At 36.5% G+C, this 17,799-nt stretch overlaps 3 protein-coding genes across 8 annotated transcripts in view; 2 read left to right on the top strand and 1 right to left on the bottom strand.

Annotated features, from left to right (window-relative positions):
- LOC118433715 (vitelline membrane outer layer protein 1 homolog) overlaps positions 1 to 143 on the top strand; it is a 3,205-nt gene extending 3,062 nt beyond the window's left edge. For both annotated transcript variants that reach the window (XR_004833537.1, XM_035845922.1), the window contains exon 3: positions 1 to 143. This exon is cut by the window's left edge and continues 246 nt beyond it. The gene's annotated coding sequence lies outside the window, so the exon portion shown is untranslated.
- Positions 144 to 4,159: 4,016 nt separating this feature from the next.
- On the top strand, positions 4,160 to 14,251 carry LOC110843561 (F-box/LRR-repeat protein 16). The gene is made up of 14 exons (XM_022089531.2): positions 4,160 to 5,141; positions 5,334 to 5,543; positions 5,619 to 6,150; positions 6,257 to 6,392; positions 8,005 to 8,075; positions 8,143 to 8,195; positions 10,571 to 10,774; positions 12,484 to 12,601; positions 12,676 to 12,707; positions 12,959 to 13,034; positions 13,170 to 13,257; positions 13,324 to 13,362; positions 13,444 to 13,550; positions 13,624 to 14,251. Exons 2-14 carry the CDS (start codon positions 5,532 to 5,534, stop codon positions 13,767 to 13,769), a joined length of 1,614 nt encoding a protein of 537 aa, XP_021945223.1. The 5' UTR covers positions 4,160 to 5,141; positions 5,334 to 5,531; the 3' UTR covers positions 13,770 to 14,251.
- Positions 14,252 to 14,543: 292 nt separating this feature from the next.
- LOC110863122 (insulin gene enhancer protein ISL-1) overlaps positions 14,544 to 17,799 on the bottom strand; it is a 36,723-nt gene continuing 33,467 nt past the window's right edge. For all 5 annotated transcript variants that reach the window (XM_022112368.2, XM_022112366.2, XM_022112367.2 and 2 more), the window contains exon 12: positions 14,544 to 15,658. In XM_022112368.2, coding sequence (XP_021968060.1) covers positions 15,515 to 15,658 — 144 coding nt within the window. In that variant the 3' untranslated portion in view covers positions 14,544 to 15,514. The remainder of the gene's footprint in view (positions 15,659 to 17,799) is intronic.

The following is a 17,799-nucleotide window of genomic DNA, read 5'->3' on the forward strand; positions in this document are numbered from 1 at the left end:
TATTTTGACCACACTATTTATACATTTTAAGCTTAGGATTAGTTAGTTTTACATAAATATATATATATTTACATTTACTGACTAAATTATGTACCAATAGTCTCATTTATTCCTATATATATTGCTCAATTTATGTACATCCGAAAAGTTCACAATTCCTGTTATTTATTAATCTTTTCTAAATATATAAGTAAATACTAATTAAAAAAACATTAAAAAATTGTTGTCGGAAATAAAACTATACGTAGACGAGTACATTATGCACGTAACCTCACTGTGGAGTCTTTGTTCACCATTCATAACGAACGTTAATAATGGCAACATAAGCTAAATATCAGTAAACGAACGAGAGAAATTAATCCCGTCTACTTACTAGCAATAATATGCCATACATACAACATATGTACATATATTTCAATGGCTAAACCGTACTCAAGGCCGTACAGAATTTCCAGGAAAGTGAAAGCACCACTCAATACTGATTAATTTTTCTTGGGCACAAAAGGACGAAATGGGAGAAGACTAGCAGTCTTTTCAAAAAAGTATCAGTAAAGCCAGAATCAGGGACTCTCAGATTAAACTAAGCTCGGACAAAAAAAGTTGTCGGAAGCTTTGGGAAAATACAGTATGCCTATATGTATGTATGTATGCGCACATAGTTTAATATGGTCGTTAGGGCTTAAGGAGATCCGTCATTTCTTTTAAATATAAACCACGAAGTAATATATGTCACCTCCACTTCCGTTGAAAGTTTGATGTTGAAACATGAAGAAAGTTGTTCATTCGTATTTATTTGGACTTTTACTCTTTGAAGATGAAAGTATTTGGAAATTTAAATGTCACTTTTTCATGGCATGAACGTTAAAATTAGAGTCCGCACTATCTCCTCTACCATTCTTACAGACCAATGATTTGAAGCTCCAAAGTCAAATTCAATTCCTTTGAAGAAGGAGCGAGGGACGAAGTTAATACGCCAGGCTCATATTGTTGAGCATCTGTAAATATTTACCAAGGATCTAATGCATCACATTTCGACATGGCGAAGACTACCCATGCTGCGTATCCTGCTTGCGATGTTCTCCACGTGAACCTACCAGATACCTGCTGACCTTCTACACTTATTGGTTTGAGCTGATTTTGACCTTAATGCGATTTGTGTACTAATGCGATTACGGATTCTCTGGCTCTCTCAATGCCACTCAATGAAATGTAATAATTCAGAATTTTGGTGTCCGTCATCTGGGAGAACATAGAACCTGTGTCCACGGGTTTGTACTTATTTGCTTTGTAATATTTAGCTGCAAAATCATAGGATGGTGAAATATCCCAGAATAATTTATTGCACGCATGCCCAACAATTGACAAGCGTTAAGTTCATATGCATGAAATTAAATAAGAAGCATACATGCGCCAGTACCAGAGTGTATATGTAGAAATGTACATTAATTTGCACATTTCTAATTCATGGTTGCAAGGCATGCTTGTATTTTTTCCTCAGATTAATTCATACGTTTGAAGTATTTACAACAATGAGCGGCATTATTATTAATTCCAGTTAAATATTTCTTTAAGTATTAGTTTAATAAGTACAAATTAGTCGTGAGAAGTTGAATAACTTGTGTGCAGAATCAATTTTACATATTATTTTTCTATACCCAGGCCATTTAAACTTTTTTGTTTAAACACTTTTTTAAGAATGTTGCTTTCGTTTTATATCAAAACATGTACGAAAATATGTTCTACGTATATTGTTCAGCATATTTTATAATCTGAAATGACAAAATTTTGTCATTAAACCGCACTATTTTATTAATTGAAGGATCTGTTGCACTTGACCAAAACTCGAGGTCTACATGTTACGTACAAATGATCACATATCCATGAAAGCATTCAGAGAATGGCTTTTCCCTGAGGCAGTTGGGCCGACTTGTTGCTTTGTTGCATTAAATTATTTCGCAATAAGAGATGACATCAACTAAAAAGGATTTTGGAACTGGAACCTGCTGTTCAAATTTTCAGTTTTCTCAAAACTATTTGGACTTACCAATACCAAGCAGCCGTACATATGTCAACATTCAAATGATTTCCTGTTCAATAGAAACCAGTGTTTCCTATTATTGTAAATCCAAAAGTTTCCCAATACAAGTACTGATATATATTATATTCACTATTATGTGTGAATATAATATAATATAATATAATTGTAATTAGCACAGCAAGAGGAAGTATGGATGCTGTGTAAATGTTGTCGAGGTGATAAGCAAGGCATGAGTAAATCATAGAGTCTGGGGCCAGCTTATCTTTGAACTCTGACTTATTTTCAAAAATTTAGATTAGAGTTAGATTTTGGAACATGAAATATCAGTTAAGCATAAAAGTTCATAAGAGTTAAATGTGATGCGGATTGCAAAGAACTTCAACTCGTAGACATTGGCACGAACAACTCACTCCTGTCTGACCCTTCTCTCCTCATCCAAATTTGACATGAGCAAACTTAAGTCATTACGGTCATCATCGACAGCAGAAATAAAACGAATGCATTTCCTTCCCCCTGAAATCTATGCAATCAAACCAAACTCGTGCATGCATGGTTACCTACATGGGAAAACGACGCACTTATTACTGTCTGGATGTGCAAGTAGTATGTAAACCTTATGCATCCACGTTTTTCTATTCATAGTTCATGTCATCTTCCAAAGTATCGATCGGAAGCGCCCGGATCACCAAGGAGACTTTATTGATCCTGGGATATGCTGGGCAGTATGTGTGTGGGAAAGTACCCTGACTGTCAAGATTATTTGACACTTTATCAATCTATAAGGTTACGACAAATGGCCGAGTTACAAAATAAATTTTCAATTTTAGAAAACTAAAAATTGTTGAAAATATGCCATTGGTTACAGTTTTGGAAATGTAATTTTGTAACCGTCATGTCCGTCTGTCTGTCCGTCTGTCTGTCCGTCCGATCATTTTACGATAACTTTCGTTAAACTCGGCCTAGCGACTTTAAATTTGGTATACATGTAGTATGTGACAAATGAGGAGTTAAGTTTGAAGATGGGCGAAATCAATTAAGTGGTTGACCTGTGGTGGTCATCTGGGTGGGTGGAGTATTTCAAAATCCTCGTTGAAAGCTGTAAACTGGCATTGAGATTGCTAATGGTGTCTAATTGAAGAATATGAATTTAAATTGGGAAAATTTCCGACTGGAGGGACCCGATACCATACCGATTTTTGAAAATTATCCATCGAGCTGAAATTAGTGCAGAGATTGCTAATGGCCCCTGATGAAAGAATATGAATTGAAATTGGTACCATTTTTATGTGGAGGGACCTTTAAGGGGGTGACCCATATCGATTTTCAAAAATTGTATTAAAAAGATGAAATTAGACACTCGTAGAAGACTGAAATTTGGCACGACCCCGTGGGGGTAGACCAGATTGAAAAATATGAACTAAATATTAAGATTTTTTCCACAGAGATTTAACAAGGTGACCCACGCTGCTTTTTATATTGGTAGAATAAAAATAAAATTCGGTATCATGGGTAAGGGCACATCAGACTAAAGAATATGAATAATGTTCATATTCATCGAATATGAATAATGTTCATATTCATCGAATATGAATATTTTTGTGGGCCCAGCCCAGAAGACTGAGACCCGTACTGGTTTTAAAATTGGTCAAGGAGCTGAAATTTTGCATGCTGGATTGTGGGAACATTTTTGCCGATTACGAATAGTAGTTGGTGCAGGTCGTCTGACTAAAGTTTAGAAGCTGACACTGACCCTAACTCGGGCTAAACAAACGCTGCACACTGGGATTTCAAATTTAATTTTCGAAATAGTACCCTCGAGATTTTGATCTTAAAAAATCAAGCTAAAAATTACGATGATTTCATCTTAACGAATTAAATCTCTATGTCTGCCCATTCAAAAGTTATTAAAGGTCAAAGTCGTTGGTACACACGACCATGGGACGTGTACCAACGATTTAAAAAATAATTATTTTATTTGTAACTCCACCATTTGTCGCAACCGTTAAAAGACACAAGAGTTACCTAGATACTAAATGTCAAGCAATCGTGCCTGACTGTAGCTCTGGTACGTGTGGAGTGAACAGCCTGCCTACATGAATGACTCACTCTACCCTCGGTCCCCATCGGGTTCGGAGCATTTCTCACTGGTTTCCTGTTAGAATTCTGACAAAACCTCCATCCTCCTGTTTCATACACCATCCGCTACTTTTTACGCGACCAGAGCATTGGGAAACTTGCTTCGTAAACGCATCTCTCTCTCTCTCTCTCTACAATTCTACTCTTCAACTGTACAAGTCGAGCGTTTTCTCAGTTGATAGAACTAGTGTTGTATAGAAACCCGTGAGGTTTACTCTCCGAACCGCATTTCGCGTATTAAATTCCATCGTCGTCGTTCCAATTCTCATCATCAACACCACCTGCACCCTGAGAAGACTTGGAACGGAAAGCAAAAAGCGACACACATTCCTTAAACTCAAAATCGTTCATTTCAAAATTATTGGCATCATGGAACCTCTTTACGAGTAACCTACTTCATCATATTTTGATATTTACTGGGGAGAGATATGCCGGAAATTGGGACCAATATTCCGGGCAATTTGTAAATAGAACCCCGAGTCTGCATATTGCCCCTACATATATCTTGAGATTAGTAACTTGATATCAATATAACTCGATAACCTAAATTGCTGAAATTAGTTACAAGCTAATAGTTGAAATTAGTCTTATTACACAAACACATACGTCAAACAAATTACCGCATGAGACCACAAACATAATCTTAATCAAGCGCTATAGCTTCACGTACGCTTCCTTCAAAGTACACATGTACGCAACCAATTCAATAATTTCTACGCACTGAAGTTTATCCTGATCTCATTTTGAAACAAGGTTAACAAAACAAACGACTGAAATTTAAGGAATACTGATTGCAAATTTAGCATTTTTAAATTATCAAATATACGATTGAACACGAATTTCAAGCTATCTTTAACTGACCGGACTTGGAAGCAGTATTAAGTGCAAAATTAAATGAAACACATATAACATATCAAAATTACATGAAATCAAAGGTGGACAGCGCTGGATTGTGCAGCTAAATAAGGTAGATTTTCCTCTCATCTTAATTGTGCACTAAAACAAACAATCAAAAGCATGGTAATACAGTATGTTTTATGTTATGCATGATTTATATTTATTTATGCATGATTTGAGCTGATGTATATGATTCTGCATCAACTGCTATTTACGTATGCAGATTTGATTCAAAGTCATAAACTACTCTCGCATTTTTTAGACAGCCAAGTCAGGAAGAAGGAAAACAAACACATCAATTAAAAATCATTTCAATATACATGGAGTGATTCTTTAAAAAAATCCAAACGACTTCTCCACTCATCATCATCCCACTAATCAATTTGTTTCCAACGTGGCTTCGTCCGAAGTAAACTCGTACAATATAGATAACACTAAAAGGATCTTCCCCTCGTCGGGGATGATTGATCGGGTAACAATAATAACAAGAATTGTATATACGAGTATTCATACGTATATCATTATCATGAAAACAATGCACATTTAGGCGTCAGCCGAAATAACAAAGTGTATAATGCGCCTTAAACGAAAAGATGCCAAGAAGCCACCAGAGGTTCCACCCAAGCCGGCCGTGCTGAGCAACCCAGGAGCAAATGGGCATAACCATAACAATCATGCGCAACAGGAGACCCCCACCGCGGAGAACGGTTCCGGAGCTGCTGGTGGGGGAGGGACATATTCCATCGGGGGGACAAACAAACACGGAGGAATTGCAGTCCTCCCACAGCACATCACAACCCTTACGGGACATTCTTCCTCAAACGCTTCTTCCTGTTCTTCTTCCATGGGGGGAGGAGGAGGCGGACCACTTGGAACAACCTCTGGAGGATCCGTGACCTCTACACCCCAAACACCACGAAAATTCTCCACCCTTCAAAAAAAGACACCACGACATAAAAAAATGCTTAGCCACCATTCTCAACTATGGACGGACGAGGAGTTTCTGCAAACATTCTTCACAAAGTATTTCTTTGGGAGTGAAAAGCTCGTTTTGCCAATGGTCTGCCGAAAGTGGAGAGGTACATTTTACTCAATTTATTTCATCTTCATTTTACGTATACAAAAAAATCTCGACATAATTCAGGATTCATGATTAATGTGAGATACTTTGTTCTCCCTTGCAAGACACTGCTTACGGGCTGGGGCGAGTATTCTGGGGAGAACTGATTCCGGTTTTAAAATGCAAAGAACTGAGAGGAGTTCGAACCGATCTGAACGCTGGAATAAGGAGACGATTCTACGGGGGACTAGTCAAACGAGGGTAAGAAACCATATTGTTTTCCAAATTTATTTTTCTAATACGTCCCCAAACTAACAACCAACGAGTCCTATGGAATATTGTAGCGTGATCTCAAGTCTGGCATTTAGTTGTAACGATAGATGATTTCAGATCTCACTAAATTATCTAATATTAGCACGGGTGATAAGTTGAAGTTTCATGATTTTTGGGAGATAACATCACATCATTGCACGCTTCATACGTTTTAATTTAAAAGTCTTTGATATTTCTCAGAATAACTGATCGTATAAATGGAGCAGCCCACGACTATATTGCCAAAAAACTCAATTCATCACACTTTTTTACTATTTCTTTTTGACTTGGAGAGTCTGCATTGATGTGTCGTGTCATAATTCGAAATCAAAGGAAAGAAATTCATGAGAAAAAATGGGGAACAAGTCTAATTTCGAGAACTCTAAAAATATTCCACTTTATTTTTATACTATGGATCCTCCTGTGACCTTTAATCTCAGGGTCAGAGTAGAAAACGTATGAAGAAATAAAATAACAGGATTTTCAATCTAAATCATGAATGATTACAAGCTGTTTCTTTGTATATTGTTAATTTTACGACTGTGAATGAGTAGATCTCGTTGTTTAGAATGTAATTATATTTTTACACACTCGTGAACATAATACATCTTTCCCCACTTTATGGATAGCATAACACGTTTTTTTCATGATAAACAACCAACCGAGAGCTGATTTTTTTGTGTTGACACACTTCATAAAGGTTAAAATTGTTTGGATTGCATACATAACGTTGGTATATTTAGCATGAGAAATGTTGTTATATGCATTGCTTAATCCTAAGCATGTACATTCTCGTCTTCAAACTAATGGGAAATTCGCATGCAGACTCTCAAGAATTCTTTTCTCATGAAAGGGCATAGCGCGACTCTGCATGTAAATCTACACGGTCGGTGATGGACTTGATTGATTCGGGCTGGTACTTTCTTTTCTGCTTCGCTCCCGTCTCACATTTTTCCTGAATCTCCAGTGAGTGAGAGGTACATACATATGTTGGTTGAGTTTTCTTTTGTCTGGGTGCTCAGGCCGATGGTAATCCACGGAAAAGCCTTGCTTAATAAGTAACCACTACTCCGACGTGTACAACTAATCAACTTTCTCCTCCAATACATGCCCAGAACTCGTAGTTTCCGTTTTTAATTTGTATCGGCATGAGCTTATCACATGAATCTAAATTAAAGAATTTAAGGCAGACATAGGTAATTCACCACAAACTCGAAGCCTCGATATACGAATGAGAGAAAGATTTATTAGCGAGAAAGCAATTATGCCATAAAATTGTGTGAGCAGCACATTTTTTCACTAAATCCCGTTGGATAATTTTCTAATTGAAATGCGTGGTAGGTGGGCTTGATCTTTTCAAAATTAGTCTCATCGAGATGGACGTACATAGTTCAGTTAATTCCATCCGATCATTCAGTTTGTTGGCTAAGATATTTTTATTTTACGAGGATTTTTTAATCAATCATGGACTGTAAAACAATCAGCTAATAAAATTGATGATTTTAAAATGCCAACAAATTTATCGACAACCAGCTCAATGTGCTGCCTCTATATTTTATAGATTCACCAGTCTGAAATTGGAGTCTGCAACAGACGAGGATGCCGAGGATGTAATCATTCACTTTTCCCAAGGTGAGATAAGATGTGATAACTTGTGAATCTTTCTGCTAATAAAATGTGATAATTCATTTTTCTCAAGGGTCTTCCTTGGTTGAAACACTAAAGATTCAGAAATCCAGCCTCAGTGACAAGGTATGTATAGACAAATCAAATTCAATCAATTGTCTCATTTCATTTAAGGTTAAAAATCTTACAAATTATCACAAATTTTTAGTATGATGAGAGGAAGTTAAAATACATAAGGCAGTATTACACATGATTTTTATTTATATCGTCGTATGTACATATTTGGCTTAGCACGAACCAAATACTTTGTCCCCGTATCTTTCTTAACCATTTAATCTGTGAAAGTGGCATATGTCGCTTTGGCGACTTGTCCATAATTCGTGACAAAGGCATATGTCATCGCCAAAATCCGCTCCATAACTCGTGACGACGACATATGTTGCCACAGAAAACCTTACCTTAATTCGTGACGTAGACGTTTGTCGTTCTCAGGCAAATTCGCCATAATTCGTGACGTCGACATTTGTTATTTAGCCCGAACCAGGGCTTCTGTAATTGTCATGTCCGTTCGTCCGTCCGTCTGTCCGTCTGTCTATAGATAACTATGGAACGAGTTGGCCGATTGACTTGAAATTTTTACCAGATGCATATTGGACAAAGTTAGGAACCGAGTTCGAAGATAGGCAAAAGCGGTCCCCTGGTTGACCCGTATGGGTCATCTGGGTGGGTGGGTATTATGCACCAAAATTTCGAAATTGTCGTAGAAAGCTGAAATTTGGCACAGAGGTTGCTAATGGCTCCTAATAGATAAAAATGAGTTCAAGTTGGAAAAATTTTCATCTTGAGTAGGGATGGTAATCCGTATCCTAAATTAACCGATCCGTAGGATAGGATCGGATAAATACAGGATCGGATCGGATCGGATTTGCTCGCTTTAGGATCGGATCGGCTCCCGGTTCTACTCGAAATCCGATGCGATCCGATCCTAGGATCGTAGAATATCCGCGGATGATATGTGTGAGACACCTTGTGTCTAACTATGGAAATACTTTACCAGCTGCTTTTCTTTATTTATTGGAACGGTTTTTGGTGAGTTCATCGTACATTACCCGAATGAGCCGAATTATTCTATTATTTTACACCAGTTATTTTCATTTTGGCGTTGAAATCATACGAAATTGAATAATTTAAAGGCCGAAATAAAAATAACTGGTGTTAAATAATAGGATAATTCGGCTCATTCGGATAATGTACGCCATGTGATGAACTCACCAAATGTGAAACGAGTTTACATCGGATGATCCGAGGATCCTGTGCGATCCTAGGATTTCATCGGTTCGGATCGGATCGGATTGTCTGATCCTCGGATCCTCTATCCGATCCGTGTGAAAATCCGATCCTATCCGAGTTTTTACGATCCTAGGATAGGATCGGTTACGGATTACCATCACTAATCTTGAGGAACCCTATGGTGAGGGACCCCAACTGATTTTGCAAAGTCGTAATATAGAACTGAAATTTGGTAGAAAGATTGCTTATGGGTCTTCTTAAAAGAAAAATATTTTCTCAAATTGGTAAAATTTTCATCTGGAGGGGTCTTATTGGGTGACCCATACTGATTTTTCAAAATCGTCATATCGTTCTGAAATTTGGCATTTGGTTTTCTTATGGCTCTTCATGGAAGAATATACATTGGAATCTGGAAGGACCCTATGCGGTGACCCCCACCAATTTTCAGGGATTAACATGGAAAGCTGAAATTAGGACCAGAGATCTTTACTGCTTTCTCATGAAATAATAGGAAGTTAAATATGAACAAAAATTTGCAGAGGGACACTAGGGGAGGGGATGGTCCACACCGATTTCTTAAAATTGATATAATCAGCTGAAGCATGGAGTCGAGAAATAACTTAGGATTAACATTTACCCTATAGGGTACCTCAAGATAAAAATCTATTCAATTCCACGTCATATTCTTCCATTGCAAGTCATTATAAACTTTCACGCAAATTTTGAATTTTCGTTACCCTTGACCCCAACACCCATATGACCCCTACCGGCCAACCACTTGACCGATCGAACCAGTCTTCGAACTCGAGTTGTGTATTTGGATGGTCTATATGTGTGGAAAATATCAAGTCGATCGGATAATTTTAAAAAGAATTATCATCGTACAGATGGGCAACACGGGTACATAAGCCTTGGGTCGGGCTAGAAATTAAAATTTTTTGTGAAAATGTTGTCACGGAGTAACATATTTGACTGGCATTTTTGGTTACGAATAATGATCCCTTAGAAATAAAGCTCCCTCACGAATTAAGGTAACTCTACTGTCGCCTGGTGACACGAATTATGGACATCATGACTTTTACTTGTCCTCTTTAAATGGTTAATTAAAAAAAATCAGTGTGGGTCATCCTGGCATAATATTCTTGCAATTGACTTATTCTTAGGTAGATATAAATTGGAGTAAAAAATCTGCTTGATTTACAAAATTACAGGGCTTGTACAATTTACTCGATCATCTTGGAAATTTGCAAGAGCTGGAATTATCTTCCTGCAATGAAATTTCTGAAGATGGACTCAATGTCGCTTTGCCCAAAAAACTTTTACGACTCGTTATATATGATTGTATTCATATCGCGGACACGTCCGTCGCCTACGTCGCTCGCAGTCTTACTGCACTACAGTCTCTGGAAGTTCAGGTTTGTATAAATTTTAAAATATTTTCATAATCTTAGTTCATCCACCCACACAAAAGTCGCAACATACGTACATAGGTACGTATACTTTGTGGGCGTAAAGACATTGCATTCTGATTTTACTGAACTGTTGAAAGCATAAGTAATAGGACAAACAATATTTTTCTTTCTCATTTTCTTTAACAAATTATCTCGACGTTTGTAAATTCTCCAGTTTTATTATTATAAAACGTTACAGTATATTTAACAACGCCCTTGCCCATTTACTCATCGCCAGTACTTAAGTTCTACATATACATACATACATGTATCTATCTATAGACAGGTGATTAGTTAAAGGCATATGATGTGGGGACCAAAGATAAAGAGCATTCACTCTGACAATTTCGAGACTAACAGATAGCGACTACTAGATATTTATGGTAATGATTTGATCATCTTACACTCATCATACTCATCATATACGTAGTTGGCGTAAGAAATATATTCGATTCGATATGAAATCACAAACTAAGAACGAAACGATGTCCAATTTCTGTTCAATTTTGTTTTTTATTGGCACTTTCATATTCCGTCAATCCAAAAATGCTAACACATTTACTAAAAATTTATGTTTAAATAAAGTTTAGTTTATCCATCACGATTGGCATTCACTTTGGTCTTTCCGCGAGTTGCAATGATAAATTATACGAAAAGTTTTTGCGGACAATTTCTGCACATCAACTTTCACTTTCCCATAAAAGTAATATTTTATTCCTAATATTGCAAGTGCATATTGGTTCATGTATATGTTGCCCGGTTAAAAACAGAATAGGGATTCAACCTAATGGTATAAAACACCTAGCGTATTAGGATGCATAGGTAATCGGATATCGCACAAATAAGTCTATTTTAGGAGAAATTGCGTCATTCATTCGTTCCATATATTCACCATAATCCTGCCTCTGGCAGGCAAACACGACGCGCAAACCCTAACAAAAAATGTTCTTTTGTCAACTTGAGATGTTGTTTCAATTTCTTTCCATCCCATCCTCGCATTCTTGTAGCACCGCAGAAAGAAATGTACGTGAAAGTTTTAAATCATGGTATGAAACTTTTCCGAATATATAAATACGATGTTGAACACAAAGTGTTTGCAATATAGGATTTTCATGCAACCTAGTTTGAGGCCACCTGTGGCGATGTGAAATTACTCAGCTTCCTCTGAGGTAGAAATTCCGATACATTTTATAAATAATTCACCCATATGAGGTCCTTTCACCTGAGGGGACTAACTATATGTAAAACTATAAATATAACAGATTTAATAGTTGCAGAAAATGTTCCTATAAATATATTTATAATATCTAGAAATACATATCTCTATATATCTAAACATATCTATAAATCTCATCAGACATATTTCAAAGCTGTTACGGCATCAAATTAGGTGATAAACAGTATTCAGTATTCAGTGAAAAATATAACCATTGTACAAAATTCAATCAAAATGATTGTATCATACTACAGTTCTGGAGAAAGTTGGTGGTTTGGGAGCGACGTTGTACTCATCGTTAAAAAGTTTGACCGATTCTTTGTGATCGATTGATGGTGATCATCTACTTTATAAATTCCCTACTTTCAGAAAGTTTAGACTGTCTACCTAGAAAATATTCGTTTTTTCCATGATAAGTATGACGGGATAAAGTTAAACGTTTAACACTCACTTGCAGGCTTACCATGTTACCGATTCGGCACTTGCGTCCTTCAACCCAAAAAGCAACTCGACGCTTACTACTTTGAAATTAAATTCGTGTTGGGAATTGACAAATCAAACCGTCCTCCACATTGGTACTGAATAATCACGAATCTTTAGTAAAAACTAACCATGAAAAACTAATCATGCGTCTTTTTTCAAATTTCAGTATCTGGTCTACCCCAATTAAAAATACTGAGTGTGAGTAAATGCTATAATCAAAGTATAACCTTAAATTCTTTCTTGTTCAAAAGATATAATAATTAGAAAAGAAAGTTAATTATTGCATAATATCGTCGTTGAAGAATGCTTAGAGCGAATCGTCGTTATCGCAAAAGGCGAGTCGATTCTTGCACGACGATATTCAAAACGAGAAATGAATTTTAAGTATTTATATTTTAAAAAAATTGTAATCAGTGAAAATGAAATTAATTTATTTGTTATATTGACAGTTGTCTGGTTGCTCCAAAATTACCGACGAAGGAGTGGAGGTACTCGCCGAGAACTTGCATCAATTAAAGTCATTAGGTAAAGAGTTATTACTTAAGCACATAAAGTCTCATGGATCACTTTTATAATATTATTATACTGGGTACAAAGAGAACATGATTAACCATTTAAGCATTACAATAATACGTATCTTTATTACTTCCCTTATGCTAGATTTGAGCTGGTGTCCAAGAATTACGGACGCGAGTTTGGAGTGTATCGCATGTGACCTGACTTGTCTTGAAGGGCTTATTCTTGATCGGTACAGTTTCAGAAATCAATTGAAGTATTAATATTTGCATTTGAAAATTCTACTCGTGAATTTCAGCTGCTCTCTAGTCACTGATTTGGGAATTGGATACTTGGCGTATTAAATAAAAAAACTTATTAAAATCTATTTTTAAAAACGGCACAAGATTAACTTGATCTATGTATAATTTACTTGCAGCACTATGCCAAGTTTAAAGATATTATCCCTTCGATGGTGCAGCATAAGAGATGCAGCCATTCATCACATGATTCACATGAAAAAGTTGCAATATTTGTCACTGGCTGGTGAGTTGAGTACAAATTCATAAAAAAGGTCATAATTATGCACAGGTCGTAATTTCTCAATTTTATTTGAAAGGTTGCACAAGTATCGCCCCATCCACTTTGTGCTCCGTGACTGCGCTCCGAAATCTCAAGGAATTGGAATTGACCAACTGCGGAGCTGCAACCCAACAAGTCCTCAATTTCCTGAAAAATACTCTTACTTGCGTAATAATTGAATAGTCACTGTCGTTGGTGGAGGGCAGATGCTCGTGCTTCTGAACAAGTATTTATGGAAATTACCAAATATGTGTGTACATTTGTATAACTAGTCAAACATGAGTATTTATGTGAAATTATGTATTTATATTAAAATGCACTATTAATATCAAGCTGCTTGCACACCCGAGATTAAATATATCATCGTGTGAGCATCTTGCTTAATATGAGCTCATCCCGTGTAAAAATATCGTATAAAAATCTGTATTTCCAACACCCCTATATATATTTTCTTTATTTAAAAATTATTGTCCTACACGTATTTGAAAAAAAGTCTAAAATGGCTGTATTTTTTATTTTATGCGACAAAACTTTGTATGTAATGGTATGAATGTGTAAATGTATATGATGTACCAACATTAAGAAACTTAAAAAACAAGCGTATTTATTTCTGTAGAGTAGTCAAAAGACAGAGAAAAATAAATTAAAGATTAAATGTCCATGAACTGATTTGTCTCATTTCATAGTTAATAAACCTGTAGTAAAAATTATTCCCAGAAACCGAGAAACCATAAAACCGATAAATTATTATGCCCCCAGCAGCACAACCTTCCGTGATACCTTCTCGTACCGTTGTTTCGAGAGACCAGTTCCCTTGATGGAAGATGGCAGAATGTGTACAAACGAAACCTTTCAACTACTTTCCCTTGTGAAAGCGTCGCTTGGTTTTCGTCAAAGTGACCCTTTTGAGAGGTGCTGTATGCAGAATGCTAGCAAAAAATTACACGTACACGCTTATTTGTTTAATTCTCAACAATTCTTGATTTTTTAATTTCTTTTCGACAATTGAAATTCGCTTCAATTAATGACAAACATTTAACAGACTGATGTAAATGCATTCGACTTTGTGTCGTACGGTTAAGCTTACAAAGCAGCTTGAATTTACATTTGTAATAAACTTTCTTTACTGATGTTAGTAGTGATTTGTAACTGCAACTACTACAGATTAAGCAAATAAATATGGTTTATGGTCACCGTAAAAAACAGAAAATTGTATCTTTTATCAGAACTATGTAGCAACTATAACTATATAATTAATACTATATTCACAAAATTTCCTAACACGCAAGAAACGCTAAAGTAAGTTTTGAAAAATTTTGGAACGCTGTACCACCATTATTAGTTACATATGCCCATGTACACTTTCTCCCCTACATAAATATACACCTTGCTCGAAATATGCTACAGTAAACTTAAGTACTTTATTTTTAATTTATAACCGGAAATGCACAAGTTTACGTACAGAGGAATTTATTACAATGTTTCTTAAATTTTAGCGTTATTTGTTTGATATTCTGTTTCTTATATTTGTATATCCATGTTTTATGTATCCATGTTTTATGTAAACTACATTCATACAGAAAAATGTAATGTTGGGTGGTTCAAAATTGTTTTGAAAAAACTAGATGTGCAATTACATAAGTAACCCATATAAAACTGCTGTCTCTGGTGGTCTTTGCTCTTTCTTGACTTAGATAGAATGAAAACTAAAGATAATTTGTCGATTTATAAAAGTTGGTCATTCCTTTATTCAATACAAAAATCAAAAACCGCATATTGTGACATGCATGAGATGAGACTCGTTTCATTTTTAGAGAGAAATTAAATGAGAAAAGAGAGATAAAAGTCTCCATTGTATATCAATAACAACGCATCAATACTCTTCACACTGTAAAATTAGCATCGATTAATTAGTACGTGTAGGTAAATTAAGGACTGGACGTGTCCTGATTGAGGCTGTCGTCACTCTCCAGGTAAGTTACGTAAGAGTCCGTGGAGTCGTGGTGACTGGTGAGGTCAGTTGGCGTTTGTGTCATGTCCCCGTTCGTATGCATCAGGTCATATCCGTGCATCTGCAAGAGAGAAGAAAACCTTTAATTTGTAGCTATTATAGCAATTTGGAGTCTTTCAAAAGTATCTGAGAGCTTGCCAAAGTTGAAAAACTAAATATCTAAGTAAATAAAAAAACGGAGGTGCAGAAGCAAAAAAGCACACGCAAGTTGAATTAGACCACACACAAGAACAAAATGTTAAATGACAAGACTCGCGACATGACATCCATGAGATTAGGTGACAGCATCTGATTTCGAAAACATTAAACATCCGACTTATCTCATATTTTCTATATCTAGGGATTGCATATGACTGGCATGACCATTATGTGTCAGGCATGTAGGTACGTACAGCGTCAGGCACTGCGGTGTGTGAACGATGAGACTGGCTGACTAGGCCAGTCATGGACCTCAACTCATCTTGCTTGAACAGAAGGGCGTAATTCGATCCATTAGCAAAACAAATCAAAATATAACTCGACATGTACGAGTCGATAAGGCAAGTTGGTCGAATTTGAAGCCCGTATACGTACGTACGTGTGTATGTGTGCACGTACTGTATGTACTTTGCATGCATGTTTAAAGGTAGAGCACTGTTTCTCGGTCTCTCGGTCGGTTCATCTTCATTTGTTTTCCAACTTGTCAATTTCGCTTCATCATCCTTCCGTTCTGTCGAAACCAACCTTTTACTCATTTCGTAACCTACGGCTGTGTACAAAAGGCAGCTAGTTAGCATTAGTTGGATGTTATATTGCTACTCAGGTACACTATCCGTCCTTAATTTTTTGGCTTGCATCAAATGAAAATTATTTAGAAATATACAGTATATTTTAACCCAAAGCATTATACAGTTCCTTGCATAGGTTTTGTTATGCGGCCATATTTTCCCTAAAATTTGGTTTCGTACCATACGCTACGCTATAACTGCACGACATTACGTCAACCGAACAAATCAATATATGAACTATCAAGGAAAACAAACTGATCTTTCCAGTTTCCTGATGTTGTTTGAATAAGCCTTGTAGTTCAACCCCACATTGCGTGTCTGTTGTCCAAGTTCTGCTGAAGGATATGCGTGCTTGGTGTTTAGTTAGCTATAAAAGTCAATACATAGAAAACTTACTTTTCCGAGGTACACATGTACATATTTATATGTGCACACATACGAGTAGAAAGAGACTGATAGTTTTGATATAATCAACGTATTTGCATAATAAATATACCAAAAATGTAAAATCCTGCCTCATTACTGTTCGTGGATAAATACATAATGAAAAACATCGTTAGTATCGCAACAATGCCATAATTTTAAAAAAGAGGGGAGAGAACTGGTAGAAAACTCGAGTACTGCATGAAAGTACTGCTCCGTCGTGTTTCTTGAGCTATGTGCCGTCCGTTTTTAGGTCTTGGCAGGTAAGATGAAAGGTGAAGTGAATCAAAATGGAGTTGAGATGCATATCATTGGAAGGTGACTCTACTATTTTTTTCGTTCAGCAATAAACATTGCCACGCCAGGCCGTCTACATTATACTAAAAAATAAATTATTGGGTCCAGTTAGAAACGTTGTCTAACATACTGATCCATACCTACACATGGTAGTCACAGATTAGAAGCTACGTATTTCCAATATACGATAGCTGTCTAAACAAATATCTGACTTAAACTCTGTTCAGGAGGACTCTTGAGTATTTGTGCAATTCTATCCGACCGAGGTGGGTGCACATCTCTTCATTATCATTGCTGGCTATATGACATGGGCGCTGGAGATGGCAGAAAACTGCATGAGAAATACATACATATATTGAAGCTCTAGGCGAGGAAAAAGCCAACCAATCCTTTTTTGGAGGATGGATGGCTGCCATGTCATGTCATCTCGTGCTTGGTTCGTTCCTACCGATGAAGAATATGAAACGCTGCCAAACAGAGGAGCCAAGTTAGGAAAACGTGAAGAAGGATCATCATGAATAATTCATAAGAAGAACATGCACACACAGAAGCGATCTTTTATGAGAGTTTTATAGCCCCCGGTTCACTTCTCGACGACGAACGAGAAGGAATTGAGGAGCTGAGGAGGAGGATGGCAAAGTAGTATTGTTGTAGTCCCTGTGCTTGGAAGTTACACGATGTATAGACCCAAATTTCAGAGAAGACAAAAACTCTT

The sequence above is a fragment of the Folsomia candida genome, unplaced genomic scaffold (genome assembly GCF_002217175.1).
Source record: "Folsomia candida strain VU population unplaced genomic scaffold, ASM221717v1 Fcan01_Sc001, whole genome shotgun sequence".
NCBI lineage: Eukaryota > Metazoa > Arthropoda > Collembola > Entomobryomorpha > Isotomidae > Folsomia > Folsomia candida.